Below are 14940 nucleotides of genomic sequence, written 5' to 3' on the forward strand. Positions count from 1 at the left end.
AAACAATCGTGAATTGTTACCGCGCAGTCCTCAACGAGATCTGAATTCTTTTTCAATTACTCGTACGTATGTCAAATTATTTGTTTCGATTCTCGGAACTTATGAACTTCAGTTCATCGATGATGATCGATTTTTGACAATTCCGCTGTATCTCTCGCAGCAACTATACGATTGAAAGAAGGAATCGGTTCGTTGTTCAGTTGTTTCGCGCGAGATTAAAGTTGGATCGAACGAGAGGAACACGTGTTCTCAGGAAGAAACTGGGGCCCAGGATCGCCAGCCAGGCCAATGTTTGTATTATCCCTTATTATCTGGCGCATCGTCCCCCTTCAATCCCCCTTCCTCCCGGTAGCTGCGCTCTTTTCTCCATTTCGATGCGGAGAATCGAAAGGCTTTGAAAGGTTGCCGCGATCGTCCGTTCGCCGGTGGTCGTCGTGTTCATCGTTTCCGCTCTAGTTGGCCGAGTTCCAGTGGTTCGTTGGACGTATTCTTTCTTCTCGACGCGGGACGCAATTTTCTCCATGTTAAACGTCGCTTTTTCCGTTCATCGCGTCGAGTTGCGTCACCGGGGATCACGGCCGCGGTGAAAGCGATCGTTCGATCGACTCTTGATGCGCGTGGAAGTGCACCGATGTTCGCGCGGACCGATTCGAACTTCCAGCAGAGATCGTTGTTCGATCCCGACCAGAGTTCATAATTTTAAACCGCGAGTCTCTCTGAAGACAAATCGATCGACTTTGCTTTTTGTTAAAATTTGTTTCTTAATTTCGGTATATAAGTATCTATAAATGAGTGACTCGGCTTGCCTTGACTCGGAGAAATACAATGATCGCAACAATATATTTAATAGGAAATTCTTCCGAGCCGCGTAAGGAAGAAGGAATTTTCTTTATTTAATAAGGAATCGTGGAAGACAGGGATAGATAACTAATTTTCGTCGGAACTATCGAGGCAACTTTCCATATTCTGTAATCTGTGCTAGCATACATGGTGTTTCCGCGGCAATTTTTCTAATCTCTACCGGGCAGCAAGTCGCGTGAACGCAATTGCATCTGCATGCGTATCGAGTCGCTGGAACTGATTAACTTCAATGGCCGGAAAGTATGGTCAGGTTCATCGGGAAACTGCGCGCAATCCAACGGAATTACGTTGCCGATTTGTATCTTTCTCGTTATAATTGCGTCGTTGAATGCAGCGAATCCAAGGTGCTCGAACCATTGAACTTTGTTGCAAGACCGGTTTTGAAAAGATTTCTTTAGTCTCTTTTGATGTTCAAAGTGGACTAAGTAAAAGGAGAGGAAGAAATAAGCGATTTAACCAGTTAATCGGGACGAATGAGTCTTGGTTCAGATCTCCTATTTCCTATTTCTTGGATGGTGCAATTTTCTTTATTTGTGGATCTGGCATTTTGTAACGCGGTAGAGCATCTACGTAGTATCGTAAGCTGCGCTTAGCGCTGTAGAAGATGTCGCTGCTGGGTACGGCCGCTTTTCTTCTCATTTTTTGTATCGTGGAAGAAAAATCGGACTCCGGCCGCCGGGATTCAAACCCGGGTTCCGAACACGTTCGCAACCTAAGGCGTTAACCATTGCGCTGCCGTCGTCCGACACTGGTTAGTGTCGAGTGGTGGTATTTGCTATCGAGTGCCACCACAGGCCTTTCTTCCACGATGCTACATCTGTGTACGTATTTCTGTCAGAAATAGATTCTACTTGGGTATACCTGTCGAGCTGTATAAATTTTACATTAAGATATTTCATCCTGGAAATTCTATTCTTTGTTAGCAAGTGTTTTAAAAACATGTGACGAACGTCATTAATGACCTTGTTCTAATAGCGACGCGACGGTGCGGCCTATCGTTTCCGAACTGCACGTTAACCGATTTACCGGAAGTTCGCGTCGATTACACACACGTCACGGTGGATGTGGCTCGTCAAAAGCCGTGTATATTGATAAGAAAACAGAACTGTTTCCGTGGTCGATCCTCTTCTTACGAATGATTTTACTCGTTTTCTCTCGCATAGAGAGGAAAAGAACAAAATAATAATACCTATAACGATCAAAGGAAAAGTGTCGTGCTTGCGTTTGAAATTCTTTTGCGATTAAAGTGTTGTTTGCGCTTTAACAGGTGACAAACGATATAGTTTGTCACGTTAACGAGCAGACGCTCGTATATCGTGGTGAACGATATTTGATTAACAATCAGTAACAATAAGAATACTTTGAAGTAGCGATAAGAGAATAAACGACGAAACGATGTAGAAATATCGGCGTGAATGAACTTGTTGTTCGATCCAATGGAAAAGAAGCTAGATCCAGGGACTGGAAATTGTAATTCGTTTAATCGATGTAACACGCGGGAAAAGATCAATTGGACGAATCTTTGAGAACGGAGAGTCATCGAAAGGCTCTCATATGGCGGTAACCAAGCGTAAAATCAGGCTTGCCGATGTTTGAGCGACGTTTACCGGTACGTGACACACTTTAACGGGGTTATGCGAATTGCATTTTGCTCGAAAGGTCCCCGTCGCACACCGATGACAATTGCAGATGCGATCTCGGATGCACATTCACCGGCGCGTTGTCGAGACGTTTCGCTCGACCTAAAGTCGTGCTACTCGTGTCAAATGACATCATCGCTGTTGCCTCCATTTGTATCTACATATCTGTCAAGGCGTAGGATAGACTGGATAAAGTCGAAGAATGTGTTATTTCGTCGTTATACTCGTGTTATATCGTCGAATGCTCTTGTAACACGTTTAACGGTTAAAAGTATCAATTAATAAGTATTGTCCGTTTTGAAATCTTGTTGAAACTTTTAATTCAACGTCTCACGGATCAGTACATATCGTTGATATATACACGAAGTGGTACTTTCTCTGGAACATTTATTTCTGCCAACAATGTTGCATGCAAATGAAACAAAGGCCAGACAAATGGAGAGAAAGTTTTAACGCAGATATCGTACCAATGCTTCAACGGAGCTTGATATAATTTTTTCCATGTTGGTAAATTTCGAACATGAAATGCTCGATACATAATTCGTTGTGCTATGTTTTGCGATATTTCTCGATATTCCTCAAGTTTTGCGCAAAAGTAGAGAGCTTTCAAATCGCATTAATAGTTAGACTTCAACAGGGTGTCGCGAGTTCACGCAAAGTTATCGAGCTTCAGCGATATCCAGTCACGGTGGTAGTTGTGTGTGTATATATATATATACACACACACACACATATATACATATATACACACACATATCGTTTCACTCGATATTTTGAGCGTCAGCAAAAGTGTAAAAATATCGTACTATGTATTATCGTACTAAACTGTACATGTGTTACGAACTTGTAGATTTTTCTAACGTAGGAACACGTTATACACGTAATTTACGCGTAAATTTTGTTGAAATGCTTGTTTTAACGAGCTTCGAATAATTCGATTCGATAGGCGATGTCTGTTACGAGTCGAACATTCTCTTTAGCCAATTTCAATTCGATTGCCTCCTGGCTATATGCTTCTTACAAACGTTTCCAAGGAACGTGTTATGGATCATAAGAGAGGAATAAGATGCATTCGTTTTGATAGCGTTTTATAAAGAACCTATATAGAAGATGAGATTGGTCGAGGAACAATTCGGAACGAGAAAAGATTCTGCTTTTCCATGAATTCTTTGGTTTTGCGAGCGCGAAAACGCGCGACAAGCGGCGTGCAATCTCCTCGGAGGCTAATAATACGAGCTGCAAAAGTCTGCTTGGCGAAGACGCGCCCACGCGTCGCAGTTTCTAGTTCGAATCTCGAGATGATTTTAGTATCTCATCGTTCTTCGCCCTAATCGCGCGTCCGAGTTCCATTCCGTTCGCGTTTTCACACTGAAAAAGCGTTTCGCAGTTGGCGTGTTCGACTATCAAATTAATCGTCTACCTTTTCTTTCGATTTGTTAAAAAGGAATTATTGTTATATTTATGAATAGAAATCGTTTGATAATATTAACATTTTTAATAGATTTTTCGATGTATAATTGGTTGTTTGCGAAAAGTTGAGGTATATTCGTTCCCCTTGGAACCGGTGAATTTCGATCGGTGGTGATGTTTCTATAGTTCATCGAGGCGGCTATTGCGCTATTGACTATCGTTCGTGAAAGTTGTTCGAGAGCGCACCAATACGGAGAAGTCGGGAAAGGACACCCCTGCGAAAGAAAAGGCAGGGCTACCAACAAGCATTTGCGTAAACGGGTACGAAAATGCATTTCTTCGCGTTCGCTTTGTAGCTGATCTGTATCGACTATAATATCGGATTATTAAGAAAACGCTGCTATTGCTTTTCACAATCGACTACGTTGCGGGTATTTCCTTCTCTTGTTTCTGAAAATGTTAAGTATAAGAAAAGCAAATGACCGTGAAAGTCTAAAACGTTAAAGCGACTTGTAACTTTTTCCTCCCGGGGCATCGATCAGTCCGTTCGAGAGACGAGGTTGGATGATTCATAAAAATAATTGATTTCAAAATTAGTTGCGCATTCCGCGCGATAAATCTTCCTCTGACAGGCTCGTTGCCAACGTTGCCCACACTTGAACCAAAAAGACCATGTTCGTTAATGACTGTTCAAAAAATCTAACGTTCGCGAAGTAAATTATGGTTTCTCGTCGTCGTCCGTTTCGTTCTGTGTCGTTTCCATGAAATTCTCATCTATCACGTTCCACCTAGAAATCCGGCGTGGTGCACGATCTCGACGTTCACACCGAGATAAATCTCAGTTCCGTGAAAATCTCGTGGAGGGTTAATAATCGAGAAGTGGTGTGGAGTGGGGGAAAGCGGAGAAAAGTGGGAATACGCGGTGCGGTGCGGTGGCAGGAGTGGGAGGATCAGGGGCGCGAAAATCACTACAGAGAAATCAAGTCGCTCCAGTTTTGCTAATAAGGCCGCCGTCGCTAATTGCTTACCGTCACGGCAGCTGGTCCCTTATCGTGTGAAAGTAATCGTCACAGCTCTCGATAACGAAGATCGTGGAAGAGCGCATTGCCGAAGATAGATTCTCAGGTTTCTCTTTTCTACGGTTACTTACACGCGTGTAATCGCTACCCCTCGTGAAAGAGAAACTCTTCCCATTGTATGGCACGAGCGTAAACGCGCGTGCGCTACCGGAAGCTTACACGTGTACTTCCTACTTACTATTTACTACTTACTACTTACTACTTACTATCTACTACCTACTACGTATTACAGTTCGGTGCGTGAAACACCATGTGCGTCCGACGAGCGCACGATGCTCCTTACAACGAGAGTGTAGCTCTCCGCGACAGATTTGGCAGACGTTCGAGCACCGGTTAACTTTAACGCTTTCCCTGCTTTTTTTACCAGAAATATTTTTCAACCTGGTCCCGTTATCAAGCATTATTTCGGCAAATAATTGTCAAAAATCAGCGAGTAAAAACGCTATCACTGACTCGGTAAATCTCGCATTTTACTGTTAAAATTAGTTTTTCTATTTATCATTTTATACGTAGCTAATATATATATGTATCGTAAAAAGTAAACATTGGAATTCTGTTCCTTTTAAACGATATTGTGATTATAGAAAGAAGTAAAAGAAGAAAGGTGAAAGCTTTTAGGCGTAAAAAGAGCGTAAATTCGTAGCGTAATTCTTTTTAATTAACTGCAGTGCCAAGACAAATTAAAGCGATATATCTTGAATAATTGGCATCGAAACACGTTAGAATACGTGAGTTGTCCTTTAAATCTTAAACATTTACGTCGCACAGACGTCGCCCATACACTTTCCACTCTATGTTAATAGACTTTTCCTTGTTTCTGTTGCAGCCTGAGCGAATGTTACTTCGCGGGCAAGGGCGCGGCCTTGGTTTTACCTCCGAACGAAAGGGCCAGACCTTCGAGAAAGGTTTCCGCAGCAGGATGCGACATTCAACAACACCTGCAATCTATGTTTTATCTGCTCAGACCGGAGGAAACCCTCAAAATGGTGAGTTACGAGATCTTAGAAGATACAACCGTGTCTAGTTGCGAAGAAAGTTTTCTTTACAGCGAAAGATGGTTTCTTAGTTTACTAAGAATAAAGCATATACATCTGGTTGTGACGTTCGTTCGAACACTTACGATTCGTAAACGTAGATTACGCGAACAAGCGTACACGTATATAGTTCGTCTGCAGCGGTTTATGTAACGTTGAAAGTTGTTTCGCGTATCTTTAGCTCGAAACATTATTGGAAATTCTTTGGCATTCTCCTTGCAACGGTACGATGAAAAAATCGCTACAAGGTAAAAACAAAGATAAAAACGGGCTTGCATGCATCGATTATGTGCATACGATCGATCGAGCACCGGCCATGACATTTTACGCGGACAAAAGCTCAAGGATAGAATCTATTTTATTTGAAACGTGCGTTGCAATCGATATCTCGAGACCGCGAATTGTCTGCCAATTCCGGGATCTTGAAATTGACGGCAGAGGTTTGTTTAGATGTTCTGGCGCGCGGTTTCAACCATGTTTCTTGTCAACAGGCGCAAGATATTTTCACGATTGACATTTATCTCCAATTTAATGACTAGACTGCGCATTTGTACGCATTCCTACATTTTTATGGATATACCTGAAGAAAGGGAATTCACGTAGAAATTTGTTTCATCTACCAAATATTATTATAACGAATACACTCTATTTTGAGTATTTTATATAGGCATCTTTGCAAAAGTTTCTTTTTCATTAGATCTAGCAAAAAATGCATAAAATTCCGGTAATTTCGATATTATTTTTCCGAAATTTCTCATCACCTTGCTTTCTTTCCAATTATTTATCTATTTTTGCTTAAGATATACAAAAAGCATTTCTCTCGTCAAAGACGAGCTGATGGTCGAGTATCTTTGAACGCATTTTCCATCGGAGAAATTGGAAACGAGCGTCTCGTCTAAAATTATCATGCTTCGCTATGTCGTTTACGTTGCCACAGCAGAAAGTCCAGAACCTGTGTGAACAACCGACAGGTAATAGCACCGTGACGTCAGGCAATCCTAACGAGAGCAAACCAGCGATCGGTGGTTGCGAAATCTCTGACCAACGCGTAGCTTTCTACGTTCGGAATGAAAAGTGGTCACTGTTGTTTCGGAAAAACGTAGCTGCCTCGGTGCGATTGGAAAGTTAAAGACCGACCGATGTTGATCGTTACACGATTTCGATTTATGTTAGTTTTGGAATACGAATAAACGTACGTTCGTCGGAATTGGAAGCAATGTAAACGATATAAGTAACCATTTCGCCCTTTTTACGCGAAAACCACGAATATGCAAATTTTCACTTTTACGGCAACGAAGTGTCGATATCTTTTTTCTTTCGTCCTTAATTATATGAATTAAAGCAAGGAAGCGTGGGATGAGAAAGGTGACATTTTGCGTATTGAACGTACACAAGCATTCGCCACCAAAGATCGACGAAACGGACTTTAACGCCGATATCAGTTCGCGAAGCGCGCGCACGAGGAAGTCTGGCTCGATGATAAGAAACTGGTCGCGTAAGTCTTTTGAAACGACAAACACGTCTCGAGTCGTTTGCCGAGCGGAAGCGGTCGTTTCTCATCGGCCGCGACCTCAATGTGTCGCGTTCGCCGACGACCCGCGCATGTGGGTCGCCTTTAGCCCACTTCGCGATAGTTCCAACGACACCAGCGACTCGTACCGATCCCACGTGGAAGATTCCAGGTCGTCACGCGTGTGTCGCGTGTTGGATGCGACGGTGACAGTACTTTTTGAATTAGAGCGACAACTCTCAATGCCGTTGACCCTATGTCTGATCATACGTCGAATTAGATTGGTGATTCTATTTCATTCGATTCTTTTAACTCCTCCCCCCGCCCCCTCCAATCTCTTTGTAATCACTTTAAGAAAAATTCGATTTCACCGTTTAAACTGTCTTGAATTCTAAATAAAAGCTAAAAGAAATGATCGAGCATGGTTCGTATTCCCTTTGTCCAGACGAGATCACGTATTTTTAATACGATAGCACAATGCGAAAAAAAAAAAAAAAAAGAAACGAAAAGGCTTGTATCGAGTGCAGAAACGCGAATTTCACGTCGTCCTTGACACGGGTCTACTCCGGCAGGGATGCAAACTGGCCTCTAGAAAAATAAGCTTCGACGAACCTCGACCCAGTTCAAACTTGTTACATCGCCGACAAGGAGCAGAATAGCGTCTTCTGCGGATCGTCTGCTGTGTTTCAATAATAACCTTCGATCTGCGTAACGATGGTCCACGATGCTCCTACGGAATGAAATTGAAATAAGAAACGGTTCGATCGTTACTGACAAGATGGTGTTAGCCGCTAAATGATGTTGAAATTCAAATATTTTACGAAATCTGAAATATCGAATGTCGATGCTCCATAGGTATGCACAATTTTTCACTTTTTGGAATTGTACAAATTGAGTAATTTACGTTCAAGTTTAACCCTTTGATCCAACGAATTGGAATATAATATCTTCGGTTACTTTTTCAAGAAAGTCGGTAAACGTGTCCCTTCGTTACTTGCTTCAAATTTTTAATTTACAAATATTTGAAGCAAGTATATTATCATCTTACATCGTCGTACTCGATCGCAAATTAAATTATTTACTCGTACGACTAGTGTAATGTTCAATGAAGTTCTAACCTAAATAGATCAGAGTTTCAACTAGGATTTTGAATTTCTCTTGTATAGGTTGTGTTCCATGTTATTTCAAAAAAAAAAAAAAAAAAAAAGAAAAAAAGAAAAACAAGAAAAAAAGAAAAACAAGAAACGAAAATGTGGGAAATTAGTTGAAATAATACGTTATTTCGAGTTGTTATTTGTCTGGCTAAGTACTAATGAAAGAAAAGATCGACCGCTATCGGAGAAACACATCCACGTGACAATCAGCTGATCGGTCGTAGCCATTCAACTGCATAGAACCGAGGACCATTTGATCTTGACATTCTCTATAGCTGGCCAAGTTATCGACGTACGAGTCACGAAACAAGCAATAGGAACAGAATGTACGCGTTGGGTACGAGGGAAATATGGTATTAGAATTCTGGACAGAACAAGCATTCACGCTTGTTAAAGCTGTCGGGATTCCTCTGCGAGCGGTTGCGGGACGAGAAACTGGTCCCTACAAGGACAACGAGGTAAGGGGAACGTATGATTCGCCACAGGTCGTTTCGTCCACTGCTTTTCAGCAGGGCCCGTTACTTTTTACGCTCGCAGTTAAACGCACGCATGCAACTTGCCCTCGAGTCGAACCTTTTATGCGGAAAGTGTCAGTGACCTGGCCGACCATTAACCTATTCGCTTGCCCACTTCCGGTGCATTGTGCTACGCTTTTGGTTTTCGTTTATTCGCTGGAATCGGGATTTTCCCTGGTGACGCACGCTTCGACCGATCGTGTTTCGTTTTATTGGCGAAAGAAACTTCCTAAACAATGAAGGTAGTTTTTCGTTCTTACAGGGATTTCAGCGTATGTTTTGTAGATAAAGATACGGCGTGAAATTGGTAAATTGGCTATCCGTTTCGATAAACGTGGTGGAAATGGCGTAGTAGTTGAGTGAAATTGGATCAACTAACTAAAATAGGTATCAGTTTCCGAGGAAAACGATACATACGTATATGTATAAATTTTCTCTTGTATATTTCGAGAAATGAAATGCTTTTATTGGTCTATATTAGCGTAATTAAATGGTAATACAACGCGGTTACATCAGGTGAATATACACGATGATGTAAACTATCCATATTCTATCGATATACGTTAGCCGCGCAGTAACGTAATATGTAGTACGTTGTCTTGATCGAGCAGAACGAGTTGCCTATAATTAATTAAACGCGGATGAATGGCGATGAGATTGCTTTAGGTCGTCTAGTTAACGGTGAATGTCGTCAGCGATGATTTTAATGTGTCACAGGGATTCGCGATAAACAATGCTTGTGCCATTTGACGTACGATGTCGATTTCATGAACGTTGCGTTTGACTTTTGACAAGGAATTTTTTCCCGATCAGACAATAATGTTCCCTATGTCGTGATTGATCGATTTGATATCATTTATAGTATACTTTGGTTTTTACAAGGCAATGATATAAAAAGAGAATTATAAATATGCATTCGTACGGGATACGGGTAGATGTTGGACCGTTCGCGGAGAGACGCGTTTGCGGTGGATCGCGTCAACGAGAGTCGTAAATTCTCGTTACTATTCGACAATCCACGCCACGAATTGGTCGATCTCCTATTTCGTTTAGGATAATGGAGGTGGTTGACTGATCGTAACACTGAGGTAACAGGTTATAATATATACTTTATTCCAACAACTTTGTACATATAAATAGTTAGGCAACTTGCGTACAGACCTATTCTCAGAGGCGTATAAATAGTAAGTTAATACCGATGACTGATCAAGGAACGAAAAACCAGTCAAGACATTGACTGGTCAACGGATGAAAAAGTGGTCGAGAGATGTTGACTCTAAGGCTGACAAACCAGTCAAGTTCGGTGACGATGCTGTCCCAGAGAAAAACTATTGTTGGAGGTCGCTCGCCCCACCATCGGTCGCTTGCGGGTGGAAATGACCGTTGAACATGGGAAAAAGCCGACCTTTCCTGATTTCTTATCTGACTGAGCAATAACCATAAGGAACGTCTCGACTTGAATGTATTTTATAACATTTAATTATGTAAAATACACGTGCTTAGTTTTATGACAGTTCCTTAGGATTATTGCGGTCCGATTAATTATATTTGCACAGCTAGCTAGTGAATGCCTCGAACGTGGGATGGTTTCTTATTTATGTAAAGAGCCATCGGACGTAACAATAGACAGAGATTAAAGTTGTACAGATATGTCGGGTTTGTCGGATTTGCGCTGGTTTTAGGAGCGCGTTGCGTTTCTTCATTAGGACAAGCCATTATAGTTGTTCAAAGAGGTTTACATTTACAATGGTATATACAAGTGTTGATTTAACAGGGGCTAACAATTAAACATGATTGTTAGACACTCTTAAAGCGAAGACAATGTTCTTAGGTTCAAACGAATCCACGGTCTTTGTACAATTGGATATGTTTTGTAACTCAAAGTGACGTTAGCTGTGACGTACGGTATCTTTCAGACTGACTGACCAGACGTTGTGTGCAAACTCTCCAAGGTGATCATAAGAATAAAAGACTGACACGATCACACTTGTCAATTGCGTATTGATCGGGGTTATCGACAAAGTTCCAGACGCCGTTACTAGGCCGACTCGCGTAGAGCCGTCGTTGCTCCTGCCCCGGGGCTTGTTTGTTAATACGGCGTGTGTCCCTCGATATTGGTACTTCTACTGTTAAGTAAAACGTTCATCCCGTGACCGTGGCTACGTTCGGTGACCAGTTGCGTCACCTCGACCCCAAGCCCACTGTTATAATACTATAATGAACAGCTATAACGAACAGTTTAGACCAAAGTATTGGGAATCTGCCCAAAATTCTCTACATCTCCGACAGGTATCTACGTGTAATCATATTTCAATCTTGATAAGCCAACATCGATCGAAAGTTAACGTTAATTTTACCAAAAGCTTGTAAGTGTCGATAGTAATTTAAAAAAAGGTGGGGAGGGGAGAAGGAAAAATAAACTGAAACGAGTCGTTTCGTCGAGTTTGATAGTTGCGGTGATAAACCACGTGGCAGTCACGGACCAAACAGTGCTCGTGTGATACTTATCGCGTAACATTAGTGGACGTAGTAGTGGCAGGATAAATTGATCGAACCTACGCAACGTCGGAGCGTTCGTCTGGAGCTGAGATGATCGTCCGGAATATCGACGTCAACGTGGTTTTATCGGTAACGCTGACCTTACGAAATCGCGGAAAAGCAGTGTCGCGTGGGCGACGATAATTTATCGCGATAGTTCCGTCCACTGAACGGGAGAACGATTTATAGCCGCAGAAGCGTGTTTTAGATCCGGCCGAACTTGTTCTTTGCTACTGTATCAGCCATGTACCGCGACAGAGTTGAACGAAATTGGACGTCGCGTCGTGTCGCGTCGTGTCGCGTCGTTTCGCAACGTGTCTCAAAAGCCAAGTTACCATAGGGAGTTGATAGGAACCGAGGAAGATTATATGTATAATGCGGCAGTTAGAAAGCAAGCCAATTTTCCGGATTTTTGTCCATCAGTGGAAAATCCGTAATCATCTATGTTTTTGAAAATGTAATATTTAATTCGAAATTATGGCAGTCTTTCATAGGAGAGCTGTAAAAGGAATTCTCTCGAATGGTAGACGTGGCATAAAATGTACGAAATAAAATTAAACGACACGAGTAAATATCCATAAAATTCTACTTCGAACCGTTAAAGGAACATCTATCGAACGTTATCGGAAAATCAGAACAAATCGTATAATTACGTTATATTTACGTTACGTTATGATGAAAATCACCATATAGCTAATCAGCTATAAAAACGCCATTCACGATACTTTTATTTATTTGACCGATGGGAAACGTATTCCTTTTAAACGTATTTTATATTCTTTCGTCAAACAGATTTTCTATTCACGATGAAGCATCTCGTCGGAAGTCAACGAGTCTAATTTCAATGTTCGAACACTCTCTGAACAAAACTGGGCTATCTCGCCACTCGAGCTCTGCTAAAACGGGTTTTACGACCGGCTTCTGGCCACCACCTTTCTTGCTTCTTTTTGCTTCTCGTTCGATTCTTCTTGCCGCGCCCTGTTCAATTTCAAGGCACTGGTCTCGTGAAAATTCTCTTTTCTCGCCCTTCCTTCACTGTCAGATGCGTCGAGATTGCCTAACGCATAACGCAGTCCACTCGTTCGCACGCATCAAAAATATCTCATAGATGGGACAAAGGATCGTTTAAAGAAGTCTACTTTCCTGCCACTTTTGCCAAATTTAAATTTACGTAAGATTGTCGTACGAATATTCTGACTATTCGCGATATACTTATTATACAGTTTCTTAATATAGAATATACCTGATTCGTAGCAAATCTCTTCTTTAATTTCTTTCTTCTTTAATGCGATTGATCATTGACGATAGCATAACGTTTGGAGAGCGCCTTTGATCGGTCTAATAAAAAGCTTGAATCTTCTTTTTTATTTTCTAGATTTATACACGATTTTTCTTTTCGCGTTCCTACGAAAAGTAGCTACCGAATGAATAATAGCTTGCCCAGGAAATCAGTGACGTAAAATCGGTCGGTAAAATACGGTAGTCTGTCTCAATACCGTTGGCCGTTTTATTCCGACATAAATCCCGTGAAACGAATTTCTTCGAATCTTTTCGCCTGGACACCAGCCAATGGCCATTAAGCCCAGTCCGCCTATTACGCGATACCGTGACTTTTAAGTAGTTTTTCCGATCTGTACGTCCGGGTATGTCCCGTGAAGTGAACGCACGCATTCGGGCCACGATATACGCACAAGCTGTTGGTCTCAGTGTCTTTGGTACCTGTTCACCTTCGCCCCAACAGGATGCCGTGAATTTGCAAACGCAGGTGTAATTGGCCTGTCCGGCCGATCCTGCGAGTACCAACTTGGACGCGATGATAAGACCCGTGTTTCCGACCACTTTCAAGATTTACGGTACTTTTTGGTGGTGGTTTCTCGTTTTCGCATTGTTTCCAGAGAAGATAAGTTTCCAGAGAAGAATGTATACGAGCGCGAAACGCGTGAAATCGATGCTATGCTAGGTTTTAAATTATGGTACTTTGGTATCGTTAACGAGATTTGTACACTTTGTCGAGAAACATTGAAAGGCAGAACAAAGATGAAACGTGGAGTGATTCGCGAATGTCGTTAAAAATCTTTTGTACAATACGTTCGATATATTTCACCGTATGGATACCGCGATTTAAAAGGATTTCCGCAACAAAAACTTGTTGCGCGAAGGCGGGAGGTCGTTGGTTAGCGACGATGACAAAGGTTCGAAGCAGGGAAGAAAATTCGCGAACGGCGCGATTACATAAATAAACGATGGTATCGCAGACCCGTTCGTCACGGTTCGCGACGAAGCAACTGGTCCGCGGACTTGAGCGATTCCATTCGCTGACAAAAGCCACGGTTTTGCAACCGAGCCGTGTCAAAATGTGCACGCGGTGCTCTTGATATAATCGCGCTTGCCTAACGTGAGAAAAAATACGGTCTCGTTGCGTAATCGGTGATCCACGCAGCGATTTCGACGAAAGCCTTATTTTTCTTCGGTAATCGCGAAAGAGTACAGAGCCTTCGGGGTTGATAACGGTTTTATGGCTATAGAAATAAATTGGTAAATCGTAGAAAGTAATTTATGAGCAGATGTGAGATAAGGTGTCGATAATAAATATGTTGATTCGTAAAGTATCAACGTGTCTGTTAGCTAATTAAAAACTAATTTCAAATGAAAACCTTATCGTTGATTAATTCTATTATTTGTACATTATTTTATCGTATTTTTGATTGAACGAAGATAATACAGGAGCTTGAATAATTTATTCAAAGTTGTAAATAATATTCCACCGTATCCGACTAATGGGCGGTACATCCCTTTTAAAATTTCGCTAAAATCCTCTATCTACTCTCGTTCTTTCAATCGTTAGTCAGTTTTAACGATCCACTTTCCTCTAGGCATCCAGGAAGCGTTCAACGGCGCAAAGTCCAAAATTGAAAGAACGACTTTGATCGAAAAGTTGCAACACAACTAAGATGAAATATTAAAACTCTGACCGATGGAAGCCACGTACCAGTAGGTGCATTCGTTGTCGTCGAGCAACGCTGCTCGTATCTCGTCGACTTATAATTACTCGGGTTTTTACGCAGCGCAGAATCTCGGAGGACACCTGTGCAACTGGAACGAACATTCTCGGACAGTCTGGACCGCATCTCACAGAACTGGCGTTCGTTTCACCGATCTGCTTATTAGCTTGATAAAAACTCGTTAGTCGAGTCGTAGC

At 41.8% G+C, this 14940-nt stretch overlaps 1 protein-coding gene across 4 annotated transcripts in view; it reads left to right on the forward strand.

Moving 5' to 3' along the window:
* The window catches only part of LOC117238309 (protein phosphatase Slingshot), a 71784-nt gene that overhangs the window by 19473 nt on the left and 37371 nt on the right, over positions 1 to 14940 (forward strand). For 3 of the 4 annotated variants that reach the window (XM_033503121.1, XM_033503122.1, XM_033503120.1), the window contains one exon: positions 5817 to 5976. In XM_033503121.1, the coding sequence (XP_033359012.1) occupies positions 5817 to 5976 (160 nt within the window). Of the gene's footprint in view, positions 1 to 4043; positions 4233 to 5816; positions 5977 to 14940 lie in introns of those variants that run through there. The other variant, XM_033503123.1, reaches the window with a different exon arrangement.

This window comes from Bombus vosnesenskii, unplaced genomic scaffold, assembly GCF_011952255.1.
Source record: "Bombus vosnesenskii isolate JDL3184/JDL3185 unplaced genomic scaffold, Bvos_JDL3184-5_v1.1 scf7180000013448, whole genome shotgun sequence".
Classification (NCBI taxonomy): Eukaryota; Metazoa; Arthropoda; class Insecta; order Hymenoptera; family Apidae; genus Bombus; species Bombus vosnesenskii.